The following is a 20,669-nucleotide window of genomic DNA, read 5'->3' on the forward strand; positions in this document are numbered from 1 at the left end:
GAGTGGGAGAAATTATTCAAGAGCCACAAAGAATGTTATGTCGTAAGAAACTGGTCTCTCTTGGCTACATGAGACGTTTTGTGTAAGACGTTGTTTCTTCAAAACCTAGGAGGTTAAAGTCATCACTTGTTGAAGATGATGAATTAGTGTTACTTTTAGAAAGTAAAGAGCTTGCAACTTACAAAGAAATTGTTTGATTCAAGTTAATTACTTCTGGAAAGTAATGAACATATGAATTACATGAGAGTGTTTAAGTCACAACTCAATACAAGGCTTAGAGCCATGAAAATCCGAAATAAATTCCAAGTGAATTATTAGATATCAAAGCTTGATTGGTTGCAAAGGGTTTTGCACTAGTTGAAATGCTTAAGTCTATTTGGATCTTCTTAGGTTTTGTGTTTCATTATGAGACATATATAGCGAGTGAATCTAAAATCCACATCTTCAATTAGAAGGAATGTATTCAATACATGTCTTGAGTTTTGTAGATTCTTGCCATCGTAAGATAATGTGAAACTTAAGAGAGGGTCTTAAGTAGGACATCAATGCGTTGGAATCAATGTTTTGATCATGTTATAAAACTTTTCTCGATAGGTCGAGAAGTTGTGTTTATACATAAAGTTTAGTGGGAGTTACGGTAATTTTAATTAGTCTAATATGTGGATGACATATTGATCATTGCGAATGATTTAAGACTTTGGAGAAATATAATACATCTTTAACATCCGGATTTATGGAGACAAATCTTCATGATATTAATGTCAAATAAGGAGTCTTATTTTGATAAGATTCATGACTAGTTCAATCGAATTGAACATATTTGATTGATTCCATTTGCTTCCGCTGCCGAATCAATTAAATAGGAAATGATGTATAACACTTCATATACTTTGAGTATGATGAATTGTTTCAAATCAAATTTAAGTAATATTTACCAAGTAAGCCATAAAGATTACCCTTAAGTGCTTGCAGAAGCATTAAGGATGTAAAGCAAAGTGTTTTTGATGCAATTTTGTGTAAGGGTGTTACACAAATAACAATTGACAATTGAGATTGCGCATGGTTTTCGACAAAACCAAAATCAAAATACATTAGGATGGATAAGATACTATTGTGGCCATGTTATTTAAGAAATAGATTTTCTAGAATCGTTCTAGGTAATAAAGAACAATGAGAAATATTTACAATGGAAATTGAGTACACTTGCAATCATGAGATGTGCAAAAGGATGGATCCCGCACACTGTGAAAACAGTGGAAGCTATTCTAAGGCTAGAGAGCTTATGTCTAGATTGGATCTAGACACATACTCAGAAAGTTTTGTAATGCAAATGTATACATTACAAAGTAAAACGAGTATGTAGTAAGGTTGAGTAAGGTACAAGAAGTTGATAAAACCTACTAACCAAAGCCTTCTCATAGGCTTAACATGATGAGTCATGTCATATGTCATTTCAATTGCATTGAGATGAACAACTACATATAAGATGAAAATTGATTATAAAAATATGAAGTAATAATCAGGTATTGACTATTCATATGAGATAATCACATTTGTCGTTCGAGTTTTTAAAATCTAAAAACTCCTTTTATACTTTGTTACATCCAAATGGGTTGTAGAGACAATATTGAACCCCGTTAAAGTGAACTCGGATTAACATGGTATTTGCCCATAGTCACTTGTATGAGGTGACGTCTCGAAGTGACTAGAGTGTGATGCGATTGATGGCAAGTTCAAGTGCCATAGAGTCATATGAGATGACTAGTCGATCACATAGGCAGACTGTTAGGAACACTTTGTCGGGCAGTGACCGCTTAAAGAGTTCTGGCAAATTTATAAAGCCCAGTCTTGGCGAGACCTACTATAGTATTCTAATGAGTCGATTCTTTTGACTAAAGACTGTTCGCCTAAGGTGGCATGAATTCAGATTAACTTTGATTTATGTTACTACGACCTTCGTAAATGGGGTTAAATGGGCATATTTTGGGTTATGATGGCTGTGCCTAGTCAAAGGGAATAGTGCGATAGGAATTGTCCACCCCTTTGTTAGGGTCAAAACAATATCTCATGGCCACTCGAGGAGTAATGAACTCGAAATGCATGGCCACGCTCGGAAGGTATCTATGGGAGATAATTCCGGTCAAATCAGTTATTATTCATATCGAGGAAACCACTCTTGATATGATCACTTGCAAGTACGACCTGAAAGACACCTTGCATTGAGTGGGAGATAGTAATAGGACAAGAGAATTGGTGACGCACACTTGTCGAGGACAAGTGGGAGATTGTTGGAGTGTCCCCGACAATAATGCGATCACAATTGTCGATCATGATAATCACATGTTTAAATCTCATTTTTAAGAATACGTAAGGGATGATTCATTATATAGTCAACGGATCAACATTAATGGGTTACGATTGGCTTGCTAGAGTTTGACGTTACTGTCGTGGGACGGTGGTGGTCAGTTGATCCCTTAAGGTCACACCTAAAGGATGATGCCCTAATCTGTAAAGTTGATTAATTGTATGACGATACAAGTTAATCAATTCCTTAAAATTGAACAATTCAATTTGAGAGAGAATATTGATATCTTATAATAATGGGATTAACTAAGATTTATTTTAGTAATTGAAATATTTTATTACTAAAATTGTTTATTGTTTGTGAAACAATAGAGATGATAATGAATGGTTAATTATAATTACAAGATGTTGTGAATTATAATTAAATGACCCATTTTATTTATGTGATCAAGTATCACTAGTCAATTTGTTGAATGTAATTTAATTAATTTATAAAATGAGATTTATGTTATAAATGTGCATTAAAATTAATTAATAACATGTAGCATACTACATGTGACATATTGTGTGACAAATGACAAATTGACAAAATAAAATGGTAGTCCATTTTATGGTACATGGACCGAAATAATGAGAGTGATGGGTGTTAGTGGGTGAATTATTTTATGAGATAAAATAAGCTAATGATGCCTAGTCTACACCTAGCATTACATGCCAAAGGTTTTGATAAGAACAATAGGAAAAGTGAAGGACAAGATATTCGTCCTCATCCCTCCTTGAACTGTGACACCTCCTCCACTATTAGAGGACTTTTGTTCACTACTCATTTAATATGCTTGTCCATTCAAAATACATCCAAAAGTTTATGCATTATTCTCTCTTCTCTTTAATCTTCATCTAAAATATGAGAAGATTCAATCAAAATTGTTCAATCAAATTACTAATATTATTACTGTAATATATGAGTATTAGTAATCAATTTTAAGGTAAACTACTAAACAAATACCTAGCACATATTATTTAGTAGAGATAAGGGATAATCTTGGGTGAAATCAAGAGGAGTGGCTTCTATACTTGAAGTCTTTGGAGGATCATCCTATTACTCATCATAGCTCAAGAACAAGTGAATGTAGGAGACCTTACTTGTGCCCATGAACCGAAATATTCAATGTAAGGAACCGGTTTTCCTCTACACTTATTTATATGTTTTGCATTCATAAGATCCTTAAGTTTTTATGACTAAAACTTTAAACTAAAATATATGATATTTAAAATATGATTTCCTTCAATAACAACACCGCTACCAACAACCGCACCGCAGCGCGAAAATACCCGCATCACAACAAGAAATACCATGCCCGGATCACCACCCGAGGCACAACAACCATATCGGTAGACATCACAACTTACACTATTCTCATACACACTAACTCATGACAACTTCCCGTACAAGAAAGCTTACTCAAAACCGCTTTACTAGATTACAACATAACATATTATACAGAATAAAGAGATAAGAACATCATGAACATCATCCTTACCATTTCACGGAATAAACTTGTATCATCAATACACATACGATTTTAACTATCCATGCCAGATCAATCAAATTGTTACCTTTTGAACCTCATTCCATTAGTTTACCATACCCAACATAAATCACAAAACATTCATATAACAACTTTATAACTAGCACACCCTATTATTTCTCGTGAGATCAGAACCTCACACAAACATTTATACACATCATAGACCCGTAATCACATCCAACTAGTCAGTCCTGATCACGAAAGTTACCACTTGATAAAGGTTACCTGGTGCTCGAGCCTAACTCATATGCCCCTCATAACATATTCCCCCATTCGCATAACCATCACCTCATGACAAGTATTCAAATATTAGCACCCGCCTCATCTAACCACATCTTATACTTCCTTACAACCATACATTTCAATCTGGCCTCTACAAAATCAACCTCATTAGAACTGCTATCTTTCTTATCAATCATCAACTTTAACCACTAGTGGCAACACCTCAACACTACTGTCGTTCGGACATCAAGCCTCTTACACTCATCTCTAAACATCACGGTTTCTTTCCTATCTTCGGTTAATTTCCCAAATAACGAACATCAACCTATCAACAAAAATCACGTAAACACTATTTCCAATTCCATCCTTAATTGTATCGTCACCCGACTCAGCACCAAGATCTCATATCGTGCAAATTCTTTTCCCAACTTTTTACTTTCCTTAATTCCTCGAAACTCATGATTATCGTGTCGTCCTGGAACTCCTATGTAACCGTTAACTCAAATCCTCATGATAGTATCATACATCTCGACGATTTCTTTCTTTTATATCACATAACCTCGGTGAACATTTTCCTAGTTTTACTCCCCTCATTCTTTTCCTTTACACTCGACAAAATCAATTAACCATTCAACTCCTTATTAATTCATGTAACTCTTTAGTACCCCGGTTACCTTCTCATTGCTCCAAAACACCAATCTCATTATTTCGTATCAGTATCATCTTACTCTTTCTTACCATGGATCCTCTCTTATCATTCAATCACTCACACTTATCACCAATCAGTCCAGACCGTCTCATGCTATCATTCACACTACTCTCCAATCGCTTTTTTTTTTTTTTTTTTTTTTTTGAATCCCAGAACTTATTTCATAACGTTACTTGCCGAAGGAAATCACACATTAGTTTCACCTCTTGAGAATGCAAATTCCCAAACTCTCTCACTATCTACAAATCCACGTCGCGACATGTCTCCATTAAGTTCACTATATACCACTCTTCCGAATTCCTCTAAAACGACCTTTCACTACATATATTCTTAACCCACACGATTCCTAACCATCTCCCTCCATAATTCCTTACACATCTCAAGTTTCTACTATCCACATCCTTCCTTTCAATCTCTTCATTTTCACGTTCCTTAGACTCTCATCATCCTTTGCCCACACTCACTTACCTTTACATTACTCAACACACAACCATATCACTCACCTTATCCCACAACACATGCCCCGTGATTCAATAAGCCACACTGATCTTCCCTTTTCTTTTTCCACTATCTATCGCAACCACATATAACTCATGTCCTCTCCACCGAACTCATACTCACCATAGGTGCCACTCACTACACCATAAGATTGGGTAACTTACGCATCAGGACCAACATACATGTAAAACAATATGTAAAGAAGTAAAATAACACCTTTGAATTAAACATAATATGCAACGAAGTCAAAAGATAAGCATATGATCCAAAACAGGGGTCACTAGATTGAGTACAGGCCACTCGATCGAGTAAGTGACTTACTCGATCGAGTAGGTGAAGGTCAGAAGCACGTAAAAAAAATACCAGGGCTACTCGATCGAGTAAGGGTTACTCGGTCGAGTAACAAGAGGTGCACTCGATCGAGTGAGGATCACTTGATCGATTATCCTACGCATCTCTCAGCACTGTCCAATTTTCGTAAAACGGTCATAACTCACTCGTTTCTTGGTCATTTTGGGCGTGTGACCTATCGTTAGAATTGTAACAGAACAAGCTATCACTTTCAATTGAAATAACGTCACAGTAATATATACATACCAAGCTATAACATTTTAAAGATAACCTCTCTATAATCGAAAAACATAACTACTTGATTTTTACTTCCAAACAACTTAAACAACAACAACGTAGACAAAAACAACTCAATACTCATAAAATCAGTATCCGTAACCACATGTTACTATCTTCAAAAGCCAATCAAAAACATCTATTATGCACATACATCATTCAACTTACCAAGCATGTATTACCTACATGTTTTTATTCTATAACTTTACGTAAACAAAATCACAAATATATAACATCAAGTATCCTATTCACATGTTTCTAGCATAACAGCATTATAAAATCTCTTCCATCATACAACATGCTTTATCAGAAATCATATTATCATGCAACAATTATTCATCTTTTTCCACCAATTATTCATTCTGTTACTCAAACTTTCAACTATATAAACTCGTACAACACTACCAACAACATATATATATATATATATATATATATATATATATATATATATATATATATATATATATATATATATATATACATAAACTCTATGTATAACTCAAACAAATTTTCTTTCCGTATTTCTATAATGCCATATCGTAAAACAACTATTATGCTTTCAGTCAATAATGTATAACATCACCTCATTATCATCTTTCTCTACACATTCCCCATTCTCCACATACATACATCCACCAATTTATACCACACTTTGCTACAAAGATACACAATTCACAAGATAAACACATAACGATACCGACTCATATCCCATGGTGACCGGTTCAAAATTTTAGGGCGAGTTCGCGACTTTAGGACGTCTCCCAAGCCTTTGCATTAGCTCCTACAACTTCTACCCCGTGTTCATTTTATTTTGACTCCCTATGTTCATTAGGTTCATTGGTTACAGGTTACAGGATCGTCGCTCTGATAGCACTTTGTAACACCCCCATACTCCAAGTGCCTTAACAGGACCACTCAAGGCATATAAGTGCTACCATCTTGGTTACCCGATGCAATGATAATTATAAGACAATAAATAAACGTACTTTAAAAGTAAAAATAATTTAAGTGATTTCATGTCTCAAACCAAACTTGTTAAATGAAATATAAGGTTCTCGGACGGTCTACTGATAAAACTGTCAAAACTATAAAACATTGTCTGACACAGTGGAAGACTTCTAACTGCCACGTGATGACTCATCCCAGCTATCCCATACGCGTCATCTCATACCTGCTCAATAACTGCTCACCACCCCGGAATGGATCACAACAGTTTTTAAAACATTTAAACGGGGTCAGTACTAATTACACAAAAACAATGCCACAATAAAACAAGTACACAAATAGCTCAACAGCACCCCAATTTCCATCTCCAAACTCCACACAACTGACTACACACTAAAATGTGTAGCCCTGCCAGAGTACCCATCGCAACAGGTACTCCTCGCCGCCAGTGGGGGACCTCAGCCGTTCCCACCTAAGTCCCGCTCATCTCCATCGAGCGATAAACCCATGTTCATTAATGTGCACATCCCTCCAGTGGCGGGTTCCACAGGAGGCGAATCAAGGGCGTGAAGCCACTCCCGCAAGTGACTCCACTCAGCCAGGGACGCACCCCGAAAAACACAGGCAGTTAAACAGTAACCACGATACAACATCAACAACCGTCTGAAACAATCAACAATATGAAATCACAACCGTCTGAATCAATCAACAATATGAAATCACAACCGTCTGAATCAATCAAAAATCACCAACTACAGCACAATCACCACCCATATCATGTAACTAATAATGAGTATGGAAACCCTACCGGACAAAGCAACCACCACAGACGGTCTAGCAGCTAATCCACATCGCCCTTCACTGAAATTACTTCCTATCAAACATACAATCATACAATCACAATCTAATATCAACAATACTCCCCAAAACCCCCAAATTACCCAATTAGGGTTTTAACCAAACTCAATGAAACAACATACTAAACTATAAAAGGATCTTACCCTCGACACGACGAACTCAACGGTGTAAAGAGCACGACGATCTGACCACCTTGGCCTTTGGGATTTGCTAACAAAGCGAAGAAGGAGAACTACGTAACTCTTTTTCTCTCTTGAAAGGTTTTAGAAAAGTGAAAACCGATTAAGAAAGGTGACGGAATCCTTTTATACTAATCACGCGTTATTAACAAAACCCGGTTAAAATAACCCGTAAAAGTAACTTACTCGATCGAGTAAGTAACTTACTCGATCGAGTGCCTCTTACTCGATCGAGTGCCACACATACTCGATCGAGTACCCATCACACAAACTACTGTTTCGTATAAAAACATACTTACTCGACAGAGTAAGCCCCACTAGATAGAGTACCCAAAGACTCATAAAACCGTAGTGAACAACAGAAAGATGCGTCAATCAAATCACTCGAGCCTCAGATAGCTTAACTCGCTGCTAAAGAATCTTCAAAGAAACCGGGCCATTTACCATCTCAACCTAAAAAGAATCCTCATGAGACGGTAAATCTGATTAATTTGCGAAGCGGTCTCTCTTATGAAGGACCCAAAATGTCAATTGTTGAGGACATATTAGACCCGAGACCTGTTGTTGATGAGAGTGAACAGTCATCCATTGACGAAACTATACTGCACCCAAAGAAAGTCCTCGATCGACTCATTTCTGGTGGTCGATCGAGTAGAATAGCTGAGAATATTATTCGATCGAGTGAAACTGTTGATCGATCGAGTAAAGCTACCAACCAAGTTTTCGATCGAGAGGAGGAAATGCCTCGAGCGAATGAAAATGCTGAGAAAAATGCTCGATCGAGTGGAATCATACCTCGATCGAGTAATGCTGATAAATAGAATTTTGATCGAGTGGCTGATAATGCTCGATCGAATGAAATGGTTGCTGAAAGACCTCGATCGAGAGGAAAAAGGGATCGATCGAGTAGAAATATTGATGAACCTGTCGAGACATTGGCAGAAAGAAACAAAGGGTTAGAAATTCCTATCACGGTTCCCTTTCCAAGGCGATTGCAGAACATAATGGCCAACCAAAAATTCGGGAAATTTGCTGAAATCCTGAAGAGCCTTCATGTCAACGTTCCTTTCGCCGAACTGCTTACCCAGGTACCCTCTTACATGAAGTTTATGAAAGAATGTTTATTGCGTAAGAGACATATAAGTGAGCATGAAACGATGGCTTTTACTGAAGTAGGGTCCGCCTTAGTTCAGAATAAGACACCACCAAAACAATCAGACCCAGGTAGCTTTTCAATTCCATGTCATATAGGGACCCACTTAATTGACAACAGGATATGTGATTTAGGAGATAGCGTAAGTGTCTTACCTCTATCTCTTGCTAAGAAATTAGGTTTGAGCAAATTTAATTGCACTAATATGACCGTTCAGATGGCCGACCGTAGTATATCAGGGCCACTAGGGGTCGTAGAGGACATACCTGTGAAAATCGGGAGATTCTTTATTCCCGTTGACTTTGTGGTCTTAGACATACCCGAAGACTCTCACACCCCTATTATTTTAGGGCGACCATTTTTGTTTACTGTTCGCACGGTAATTGATGTCGGGGGAAAGACCCTTACCTTCTAGGTCGGAGATCAGAAGCTGACATTTCATCAGTCCAAAGCTCGCAGGGCCCATATGCAAGTTCAACCTTGCAATGCCCTACCCTCTATTGACCCAGGCTTAGACACTCCAGTTGAAAATATTGAATATTGTGCTGCTATAGTGACACCTCGACCTCAGACTGAGAGCAAAAAGGAGGACCATTATGTTGTTTTCCTTGCTGCAGGTACAGACAGAATGGATACATAAGATGTTATCGGTCATGGTACAGTTAAAGTCCAATTAAGTGATGGGAATGATGCAAATAAGAATGCCAATGCCAATAAATATGCCAGAGGAAAGAAGAAAGCGATTGCGTATATTGACATGAACTGTTCTCCTTCCACCAGTTTGAGTTCAAGCTAATGTCGATCCAAGAGGACGGTCCGCGATGCTGAAGGGACCTCCTCTAGTCAGAAGCCATCTTTTGGGCTACTACAGTGCTTTGGAAGATGAGCGGGGAATGCCCCGTTATAACATTTTGTAATTTTGAATTTCCGTTAGACATTTTAATTGCTTTTTCGTCTGTTAGACAATAGCATAGTTAGTTTTAGCATAAAACCGAACATGGACTGCATATTTTTGTGATTTTGTATTTGCAGTATGTATTTCTACGTGTTTCTATGCAGGTTTGGGGAAGATTTATCGCATTAGGATGCGTGCCATAGGAGAACACCTCGATCGAGTACTTTTTGTACTCGATCGAGAGGGTTGTCCAGGATTTTTGTTCGATCGAGCAGTTTATAGCTCTCGATCGAATTGTCAAAAAGAAGGAGTTCTCGATTGAGGAGATTTTTACTCGATCGAGAAGCATGTATGATGAAGTCCTCGATCGATTTGTTTCAAATCACTCGATCGAGTGACTAATGCTTATATCACGCAGGAAGTTCTTTTTCTCTTCATTCTTATTTTATTCTAACATTGTTCTTCTTATTTTTTGTGACAAAACCTCAACAAAAACCCTAAATCCTCCATTATCCTTCCCTTTTTACCAAAATCACCGCTCACATTGTGTTTATTGTTAGATTTTCGACAAAAAGCCCTCAATTTTCCCTTTTAATTTCACGTTTGTTGCATCTTAATTTGGGTATTAGGGTTCGTGCAAGTTGAGTTTTAATTCGACTGATTTGTTGCAATTTTTGCCTATTTTTTTGCTTTCTCTTGTGGGAAATCAATCCAGTAAGTATTCCCCTTTATTCATTGTTAATTTATTGCTTAATTTTCGACCTGATTTTGGCATTAGGATTCGAGTTTTTCTAAAATTCATGATAAATTGGCAAAATCGTGTTTTCATTGTTTAATTGATTAATTTATGCACTTATTGATTGATTAGGATAGATTGTAGCACAATGCCTTCGACTTGTTCTACTGTTACCCTATCCCTGTCTGAGACGGTGGTCCCTGTTGCTGCCACCGTCGTTTCTGCTAGCACTGCCGCTGCCACTACTGTTTCCACTACTCTAGTACTGTTCCCTCTTCGGTGACGACCCCTGCTGCGTCGTAACCCGCTGTCACAGCTGCTTTCCAGTCTGCCCTAGTACCCCGCCCAGTTCCTGGACTGGGTTCTTCTTCAGGTACTACTGGCCGTGGACGGGGTTAAGGACGAGGCACTCCTGCTGCTGGACGTGCCACTGCCACGTTTCATAGCGATGACTCCTTGGACCCGCTTCTTGACTATCCTGAGGTACATTTCGTTATCTCGATTCATCGTACTCGTTTTTATAACTTAGAGCGCTGTGACATTTCTTCTACAAATTTTTTGTGTCAGACCACCGTTGAGAAATTGAGGATTTACGAGCCTGTTGCTAAGTTGTTGAATGGGACAAGGATTAATGGGTTGACTACTATTAGTGCCTTGACCTACCCGGAGCTGACCCTTGAGTTTTTCAGCTCCTTTACCTTTTCAGCTGGCGCCTACACCACAGACCACGACAACCTTTGTGTCTCAATTCGGTTGTTTAACCGAACTACGATTTGGACCTTATCTGAGTTTGGTAGTAGGTTAGGTTTGTCCTCCCACGGTGGGTTGGACCCTCCTAGGAAGGTCCTACGTATGCTTTGGCTGACCTTGGCACAAACACCTTTTTAGGAGCGAAAGCTCGCTCATGTTCATCTTCCCCTGGCCCTTTACTTTTTGCGTCTCATTGGAGGGACGATTTTTGGCCGTAAAGAGCCTAACAACATTAACAATGTTGAGTTGTCGATTTTAGGGGGCTATTTAAACAATGATAGCGAGGGCCCCTTTGTTCTTAACATTGCTTATCTGACAACTCAGTATTTTAATGCTGTTGGGAAGAAGAACACGGGCACCATTGTCCTGGTGGTATAGCCACCTACCTTGCCCGTTCTATCTTCACTGACTTTCCCCGTGACTTGGCAGATTTAGATAGGGGAAAGTACCTGAATGTTCATGTTATGTTGGCAATGTTTTTGTTAGATTCAGACCATCGGACCTGGAAGATTGATCGTTCTAGGTCCGTGACCTTGCCTTATACCGGCCTACCCCGTCTTGTACCTTTGACCACTGTGAGGGGTAGGTTGCCTCCACCTTTCACTCGTTCCACCTACCACTACTTCCGCCTCTAAGAAGCGGAAGAGACCTGAGATCGGAGAAGGATCCACACCGACTGAGGCTGGGCAGTCTTCCACGCCCACGCCCAAACCGATCCTTATCCCCCCTCCTTCTGTTACACAGCCGGTCTACCCGGCTAATTTTGTTCCTCCTCCACCTTTTGAGGCGTCCGAGGTCATCCACCAAGGGCGTCATGACAGTCTGCTTCTTGAGTTGCTCACCAGGCAGGCTCGTATGGTACGGGATCAGGCACTTGCCTTGTTCCCTCTGTATGAGTATCACATGAGGAGAGGACGTCCCATTCCTGAGGGCTGGCCACACCCTTCTTTCTACCGGTAACCGGCGGAGGGGTACCCTTAGCCAGAGAGTGAGTCAGACACTGCTGAGCAAGAGGAGATGGCCAGAGCTGACGAGAGGAGGAGGAGGGAGCAGGAGCGAGATCCTGATTACACGGTGGTGGGAGAGGAGGAGGAGGAGCCTGGTGACGAGTAGCTGCTGGTCTACTAACTTCCCCAGTTTTCTGGCTGGTTTGGGGAAGTTCGTCATTTTGTATGTATTTTTGTTCTTTTATTTATTTTCGTCTCTTTTTATTTATTTATTTATTTTATTCATTCATTTATTGGTTGTTTTATCCCTTTCCCATTATATACTGCTGGTGTATGCTGGAGGACAACGAGGGCGTTGTTCGTTTTGGTTTGGGGAGGGTATTGCATCCTTTGAGTCTGCATTTGCATTTGTTTTTGCATTCATGTTTATTTTTCAGCTTGCATTTGTATTTTATGTCAAAAATAAATCTTAAAAAAAAGAAAAAAAAAAAAGAAAAACTATAGAAAATTTCGAAAAAAATTAAAAAAATCACGTTTCATTTTGCATATAGGTTGAGTCGGAACTGTAGATTTCCATGATGAAATTGCACTTTAACTTGTCATTTCACTTGAGCCTTGCATCTAATTGGCAGTTATTAGTTTAGTCAAGCGCATATCTACGAGTTAATGTCAAAATATAGCTGATTGTATAGACTTGACTTGATAAAATTTGCAAATTACTTTACAATTTCTGAGTTTTAGAGCCTTAAAACTAGTGTCATTTATGACCAATTCATGTAGGAATTGAGAGTAGTACTCCTTGCATAGCATGTTCATCACTTTTGCACATTTATGAGATTCGATTGCCTTTTGCTTGCATACATTCGGGTTTGTGGTCCGGTGTCACATGCGGGGAGGTACTTACAATTTCCCCCTTTCTTTCATTTTCACCCATTTAGCTCCACATTAACAAAAAATAGCCTTTTGACCCATTAGCTACACCCAAATAAAGCCTGCCAGTCAAGCTAGTTTAGTGTAATTTTTGTGGTATATCCTTATTGCTGCGAGTTTGGTTCATTCTCATTTATATGGAGTTTGTAGAAAAAGAAAGAAATGCGGACAAGAAAACGAGAAAAGCATGGAAAAGAATGAAAAAGAGAAAAAGAAAAAAAAAAAAGAAAAAGAACGTGAATCAGAAAGAAAAGGAAAGAAAAAAAGATGAAAAAAGTTAAAATGAAAAGGGAATTAGACCGTATTAAAAAAGGAAAGTTTGTGACGGTCTTACTCCTCCATTATTTTTTATATCTTTTTGAGGATATTGTGTATATGGTTAGTGAGTTTTGTGCCAATGAAGGGCACTTGTGTTTGATTTCTAGTCAGCTGAGAATTGGATAGTTTTATATGGTCCTGTTTAGGTGCTAGCTTGACGCTTAACCTCCACATTCCCATAATCTGTTTTGCCTTTTCTTACCTGTAACCTCACTCTCCCATATGATTTGTAAGCCCTCGGCTGTGACTGACATTGTTGGTTGGAATGTATGTGCGGTGTTTGGAATCGTCTATCATTTTTGTTGCATGGATGTTATGTAGGTCGCAGTTTAGGTGAGTGACTGTTTTCTCTTCTTCACTTAGACATATACATTCACCCTTTGCTTCATGAGAGAAGAGTGACCCGTGAGAGTCCGATTTTAATGGTCTTGCAAGGTCGACGGGTCAACTTATTTATAGACTTCATACAACTCGTTTTCATATTGACTGTTGTAGCTATGACTATTAGTTTTTGATTGCATTAAATGGTTTAAGTGGACAAGTTATAGCCAGCTCTGAGTTTTCATATCCGTTCCATTAGTTTGCATTTAGTTTACTCGAGGATGAGTAAAGGTTCGGTTTGAGGAGATTTGATACGTGCAATTTATATAGACTTTTTAGCCTCTTATTGCACGCATTTCTATGCCATTTACGTTGCTTTGTATTGCAAAATGCCCGAATTGGCTACTTTGATTTGTTTTGTCTTAATTGCAGAAATGGGTCTGAAAGTATTCGAACCGCACCTTATTCGTCCCACTTAGCATGCATTTTACGGAGACGGAGATTTAGAGCAGAAGACGTACCTCGGGAAGCGTGAAGGAAGATCTTAGAAAGCTGCCAAGACGAAGTCAAGGCTGTTCTCAGTGGAAAGTGTTCGATCGAGAGCTTTGGACGGTCGATCCAGTGGTTTGGCAGAAGAAAGTTTTCGATCAAGTGGTTCCTCAGCTCGATCGTAGATGGTAAATTTGGGAGTGTTCGATCGAGAGCCTTAGTTGCTCGATCGAACGGTTTGGCTGGAAGAATACTCGATCGAGGGGAATAAAAAGCCTCGATCGAGTGATTTGCTATGTCACATGGGTTAAGTAATCCATTTTAGGTTTATTTTGTTAATAAAAACGCTTCCCTATATAAGGAAGTTGTCATTAGGTCATAAACATCTCTCTACACACTCTTAATTACTCTTAATCTCTGGAACTTTACTCTTAAACACTGCTACTTGTTCTTTACGCCGGATTTGCTTTATTGTAATCTTTCTCTACTTTTAATCTTAATCCAATACTTTGTTTCTCTTAATCCTTGTTCGATTATTCTTTTGTTATTGATTTGTTTAGTTTATGCTTAATCTTATTCTCTCTATTACGTCTTTTCTTGGTATGCTTTTGTTTATTGTTATTGTTATTGATTTCAAAAGCATGAGGAGCTAATCTCCCTATTTTAGGATTAGGGGAGCCATGGTAGTAAAGTGACGATGTTGTGAATAGGCAAGTTAATTTATTTGTGAGAACCTATCACCATAGCAATACAACTGTAACATGTTTAGTTGAGTGCACGCTTCTAAATAACATTAATCTGGTTAATTTCATTCCTGGATCGGAAGATTGGAATGAACAGACCTGCTATGAATAGTAGACTACCCTAATGAGGACGAAAGTTAAGTTAGTGGAAATCTAGGGTGGACAGCGGACCGGAAGGACCTTTCCCTTGCCCTTCTCACAGTAGATTGTCTAGACTATTTATGACTGAGTCAATGAACTGCCATGGTGAACCGAAATCCCGACATACCTCTTTTATCTGATTACATATCTCGGATTTTCTTGCTTTATCGCGCTTGTCTGTATTTCTCTTGCCTTTAATCTTTAGTAGTTTGGAAAACAAAATTAAAACCCCTAATTGTGACTAGATAGACGAACTTACAGATAGATATCTTGCCTCCCTGTGGACATCGACCCTATTTATCGCTAGCTTATGTTAGTTATATTTAGGTATATATTTTTGTTACATAACGACCGTATCAGTCTTCACGACGGGCTACTGCATACGATGGCAGGAAGGACCGTAGAACCGAGTGGGAAAAAAAGCGATACAACATAGAAAAAGTATGCGGAAATGAACTTAGGTTCATACAAACATGATAGTAAAAAATGGAGAAAATATATCCCTTGAATGACAAGACGATAATGGGTGAGTCTAAGCAATCCTACTAATCCAAGGTACTCGCTAGCTCATAGGTCTAAACCCCATACATGCAATCTTCATAAACCTGTCATTCATGAAACATGAACGCCACAGTCACTGGTGAGTAACTTAGGGTTCTCCCAGCCACATTATGTCAAAACATACATAACAAGGAACTCAAATATGTAAATCATATAAGGCAATACAAATGACATGGACATCAAAAGATCTGTAATTAAACATGTCAATTAAATGAGAGGGAAACAAGATAGGTCAATATTAGCATATTAAAGACTCAACTATTCATAGGAATAAGTAGATAAGATAAGAAAGTAAATAAAAACATGGGCATGATCACTTAATCACGAGCTCGAATTCTAATGAAATATGACAAACGCAAATTATCCAAACCATGCAAGACCTTCACTACTCAATTCATATAATTCCCATTGTAAGACAACAATAATGATCACTATGACTCAGTCCAAGTCTAAATCTGGCCAGACTCTCAGGAGAGAACGATTCCTGATTCGACATGCGGCAGAACGGTCCGCATCCAAGACTCGATGGACAGAATGGAAGTCGAGTACGCACATTCGGCATAACGGTCTGAAAGGGGCGGAAGAAATAAGATAAACAACTCCCGGCAGAACGGCACGAGAGTGGTGCAACCAATACTTGGCAGAACGGCAGAAGTAGGCAAAAAGATACGTAAAGAAATAAGGTATAGTATAATGGCATTTTCACAAGAATACGACTCAAATTGATTAAACAAGTAGAATAATTCACTTGTATTTGAAATACAATAAATAAATGAGAAAGGCAAGTAATAACTCGTAAATGAAGTATTCTACGTCATTTCATACATATATAGCGAGGACCACCATTTTATTTCATATAACTAAGCCACTTGAACAAAATATAAACAAGCGGGAATGAACAATTGCATTATATAAAACATGAGATGAAACGTAAATAACCACATGTGAATCATTCATAAGCATACGCCATAATATAAGAGTGACCCAACAACTACAAGGCATGTTCAAAGCTTAATATAGGACATAAGAAGGCATAGAACAAAGGAGGAAAGACGGTAGCGGACTACACAAAAGACGAGCTGGACACACACGGATTAAGGTCGTGCTGCCCAGCCGTGGACTGCTCACCCCTGCCCACTGCCCAGGCCTGGCCACTGCCCATAACAGAGCTGGCTGATGCTGCACAAAAGAGACAGCCTAGCAGTATGCAGCACGCAACAACATGCAGTACAGAACACACCCATAAAAAAATGAAGCATGCCTCCCTTTGTCCAACCATCTTAGGACGGGTTCCTAGGCCAAACCAAGACGAATTTCACACGTACAAAAGACCAAACCCAAACATGTACATGTACTTGAGTCAATAGCAAGAAAGTTGGTTCAATTTAGCATAAAGAAACCCGTCAAAATAGCCCGCGAAAACTGCTCAACAAGTCCATTTTCACGATTTAAGTTATTTGTGACCGTCTTAAGACGAAATTTTAAGCATGGAAAGGGTGAAATTTATAACATAAAACCAACCCATTACATACTTGGATATACATATGAGACAAAAATCAACTATTTGGTACAAATCATCTGTGGAATCGACTCAAAAACAGTCCACAAAAGTCATCCATCATCAACTTATATATACATGGTTTTTCTAGCAATTTATGAGTCCGTCTTAAGACAAGTTTTGAAGCATGTTACAAGGCAGAATTCATCCAAACAAAAGACTATATTCATTCATGTATATTCACACAAGACATGAGTTATCAAATTGACTCGAACCAACAACAATTTCACCCCACAAATCGCATCCAAAAATGTCAAAAAACAGCCCCATGGTCCACGGTTCAATTTCCAGTTTTGGGTCCGTCTTAAGACGAAATTTGAAACATGAAATTGATAATATTCATCCAAATAAATTACACAACATGATTACCCACTTCACCATGAATGCACAGGTACCAACTTTTCTCAAAATGGATAAGTAAAACTCGAATAAAACCATCACAAACAAACCCACATGAACTCAGTGAAGAAGAAAACTTTATTTTATAAAAGAGTAAGAACACATATAAATACTTATAAATTTCAAAATAATGTCAAGTAATCCCATCACCGTTACCTTGAATGCTCTTCAATCCTCGAGTGTATCGTCCATAATGTAAGAATCTCCGTCCGGGTCTTCAAGTCCTTCACCTAGAACACGAAAAGGATTCGGTCTTCAGCTAAAACCGTGACAACTATAAGACGGGTCAACACGAAAATCTTACAAGACCGCAACTTTATTACCTAGAAAGTTGGAGGAAGGAAAGGGGAAGAATTTGGCGTAAGAATTACGGAAATTGGTCGAGAAACGAGGGAGAAATTTTTGTTTTTAAGTCTGAATCAGTGTGTTCATGGTGGTTGGGTTTCAGTCGTTCACAGGGAAGCAGGGAAACTGTTTTTTTCCCAAAATGTAAGGGGAGATAGTGATAGGTTGTGAGGGGAGAGAATAAAATAATAAGGGTAGGTGTTGTGTTGTCGATTTGTGGTTGGTCCGAATTAATCTAGCTCAAAAGAGAAATGTAACGGTCTTTTACTGGATGGGAATACATCTCATGTCTACTATAATTTAAAACGGAAATTATTATTATTATTTTCACTATTATTACTGTCCAACTAAAAATATATATTTTTATAAAATTGAGCCTTAAAAATATAATTTTATAAAAATTATGCTTAAAAATCTAATTAGTAAAATTAATCAATTTAAAATATTTTAAAGTCAGTATACAAAGAGAGCGGGTGTTACAATCATCCCTCTTTTTAAAAAGTTTCGTCCACGAAACTTGAAAGTAGAAAATGAAAAATTGTAAAGATCAAGTCGGATTTTCGAAGTCGACAACCAAAACATTTACAGAAATCCATAATCAAAATTCTTCCAATAACAATTGAATTGTTTCAAAAGTATAAGTCTCCTTCCAAGGAACGAAATTGCTCTTGTCGTGCAAACAAGAGCGCTAGCTTTCCTAGTCAAAGAGAGGTTCAAAACAAAATCATTCGCCGATAAGCGTATGACAAGTTATTAGACGCCTTTAATAACGAGTCCTAACATCCCATCAACGTTAAAACCAAATGAAAATGATAATCAACTTAAACTTTCTTTTGCAAAGGTCAGATGGAAAGTAATATTTCCATTTTCAAAATCTAAAAGAAGTCAAGTTTTTTGAAACTGTAATACTAAACTTCGACAAAGAATCAATTTTTTTCTAAGAATCCACCAAATTGAAAAAAACTTTCATTTTTAAACCTTTAAAATAAGTAAAGCCTTGCCAAAGTAACACAAAATTTTAACAAAGAACCCAAAATGTGACTCAAATTGGTTATAAATTGCACAAAATGAAAAGTAACTTAGACATCATAAGTACAAAGTACGCTATGGAACCCAAACTTAACTAACAAAAGGACTATGATGAAATTCTTAGAGGTAAGAGTCGAAGTAAGGTCAACAAGGAGGTGAAGAATCATAGAGTTTATATAAGCCACATGATCCAAAATGAAACAGGAGGCACAACGAAAACAGTAGAAGGGGCATGAACGAAAGAGCTTATGGTCAAGGGGGGAAAGCATCAAGCGGTGAAAAATAAGGCAAAGTTGATCAAGAATAGAAAAACACACCCGTAACGATGTCGGGATGAGCGGCGGTTTAGGCTCGACTCATGACATAGATGGTTCCTTTTGGCTTAGCTTTTGGAGCATGAGTAGGAGTAGGAGCATTCATCTTTTCGGGGCATTCATTGTAGCGATGACCGGGCTTCTCACAATGATAACAAGTCAAGGTTCTATTGTAGCATCCAACTCCCGGGTCTAAAGCTTGCTTACAACCGAAGCACTTGCGGCACTTCTTAATACCTTGGTCTGGAAACTTGTCCACTTGGATCTTGCACTCTTGGCTCTTGATCTCTTGGTAGAGACCTCTTCTTGTTAGCAAAGACCGACGAAGATGAGGGCACAAAGGGTCTACTGCCATGGATGTTAGGGTGATAAGAATTAGAGAAGGAACGAGGCTTAGCATCATCTTCAATAGCCTTTAAGCAATTCTCGGCCCAAAGAGCATCATCATAGACCGCCACAAAGGTTGTGGAGTCTCTTCTCACCATACATTCCAACTTGGGATTCAACTTATTTCTGTAGAAGTAGACACACTCATCTTCATCTTTCACGAATCTTGAAGCATAATGAGCAAGATCATTGAATTTGTCGGTGAAACCTTGAACGAGTAGTCCTCCTTGATTGAAATCAATGAACTCCTTCAATCTTTGTTCCTTGAGTTCCTTAGGGTAGAAACGAGTTTCCACAAGAGACTTGAAGCGGTTCCGATCAAAGTTAGGATCTTGAGTAACGGTAGCACTAGTCAAAGTCCACCACCCATCGGCTTCATTCGCCAGGAAATGAGAGGCTAACTTCAACTTCTCTCTCTCTTGGACATCAAAAAGAGAGAAATTCTTCTCCATGTCACGAAACCACTCCGAAAGCTCAATAGGATCCACTTCCCGTCCATGGGTCCTATGTAATACTACGGATTTTTATAAGCTAAGTACTCGACCGAGTAGAGCCTACTCGGCCGAGTAGTGTCAAGAGTGTAGTCTGTTTGGGTTCTGTCGAGGAATACTCGGCCGAGTATAGTGAATACTCGACCGAGTAGAGGATACTCGGCCGAGTATCCGGTCCGGCGAGTAATATTTCAGCGGTTTGATGCCGGAGTGTTTAAGGTTATTTAA

General features: G+C 38.4%; 1 protein-coding gene across 1 annotated transcript; it reads right to left on the reverse strand.

Annotated features, from left to right (window-relative positions):
- Positions 1-19,793: 19,793 nt before the first annotated feature.
- Positions 19,794-20,402, reverse strand: LOC141628346 (uncharacterized). The gene has a single exon (XM_074441503.1). The coding sequence runs from the start codon at positions 20,400-20,402 to the stop codon at positions 19,794-19,796; it is 609 nt and encodes a 202-aa protein (XP_074297604.1).
- Positions 20,403-20,669: the final 267 nt, after the last annotated feature.

The sequence above is a fragment of the Silene latifolia genome, chromosome Y (assembly GCF_048544455.1).
Source record: "Silene latifolia isolate original U9 population chromosome Y, ASM4854445v1, whole genome shotgun sequence".
NCBI lineage: Eukaryota > Viridiplantae > Streptophyta > Magnoliopsida > Caryophyllales > Caryophyllaceae > Silene > Silene latifolia.

Coding starts and splice junctions, on each gene's coding strand:
- LOC141628346 (XM_074441503.1), bottom strand. CDS start 20,402: ATGGAGAAGAATTTCTCTCTTTTTGATGTCCAAGAGAGAGAGAAGTTG.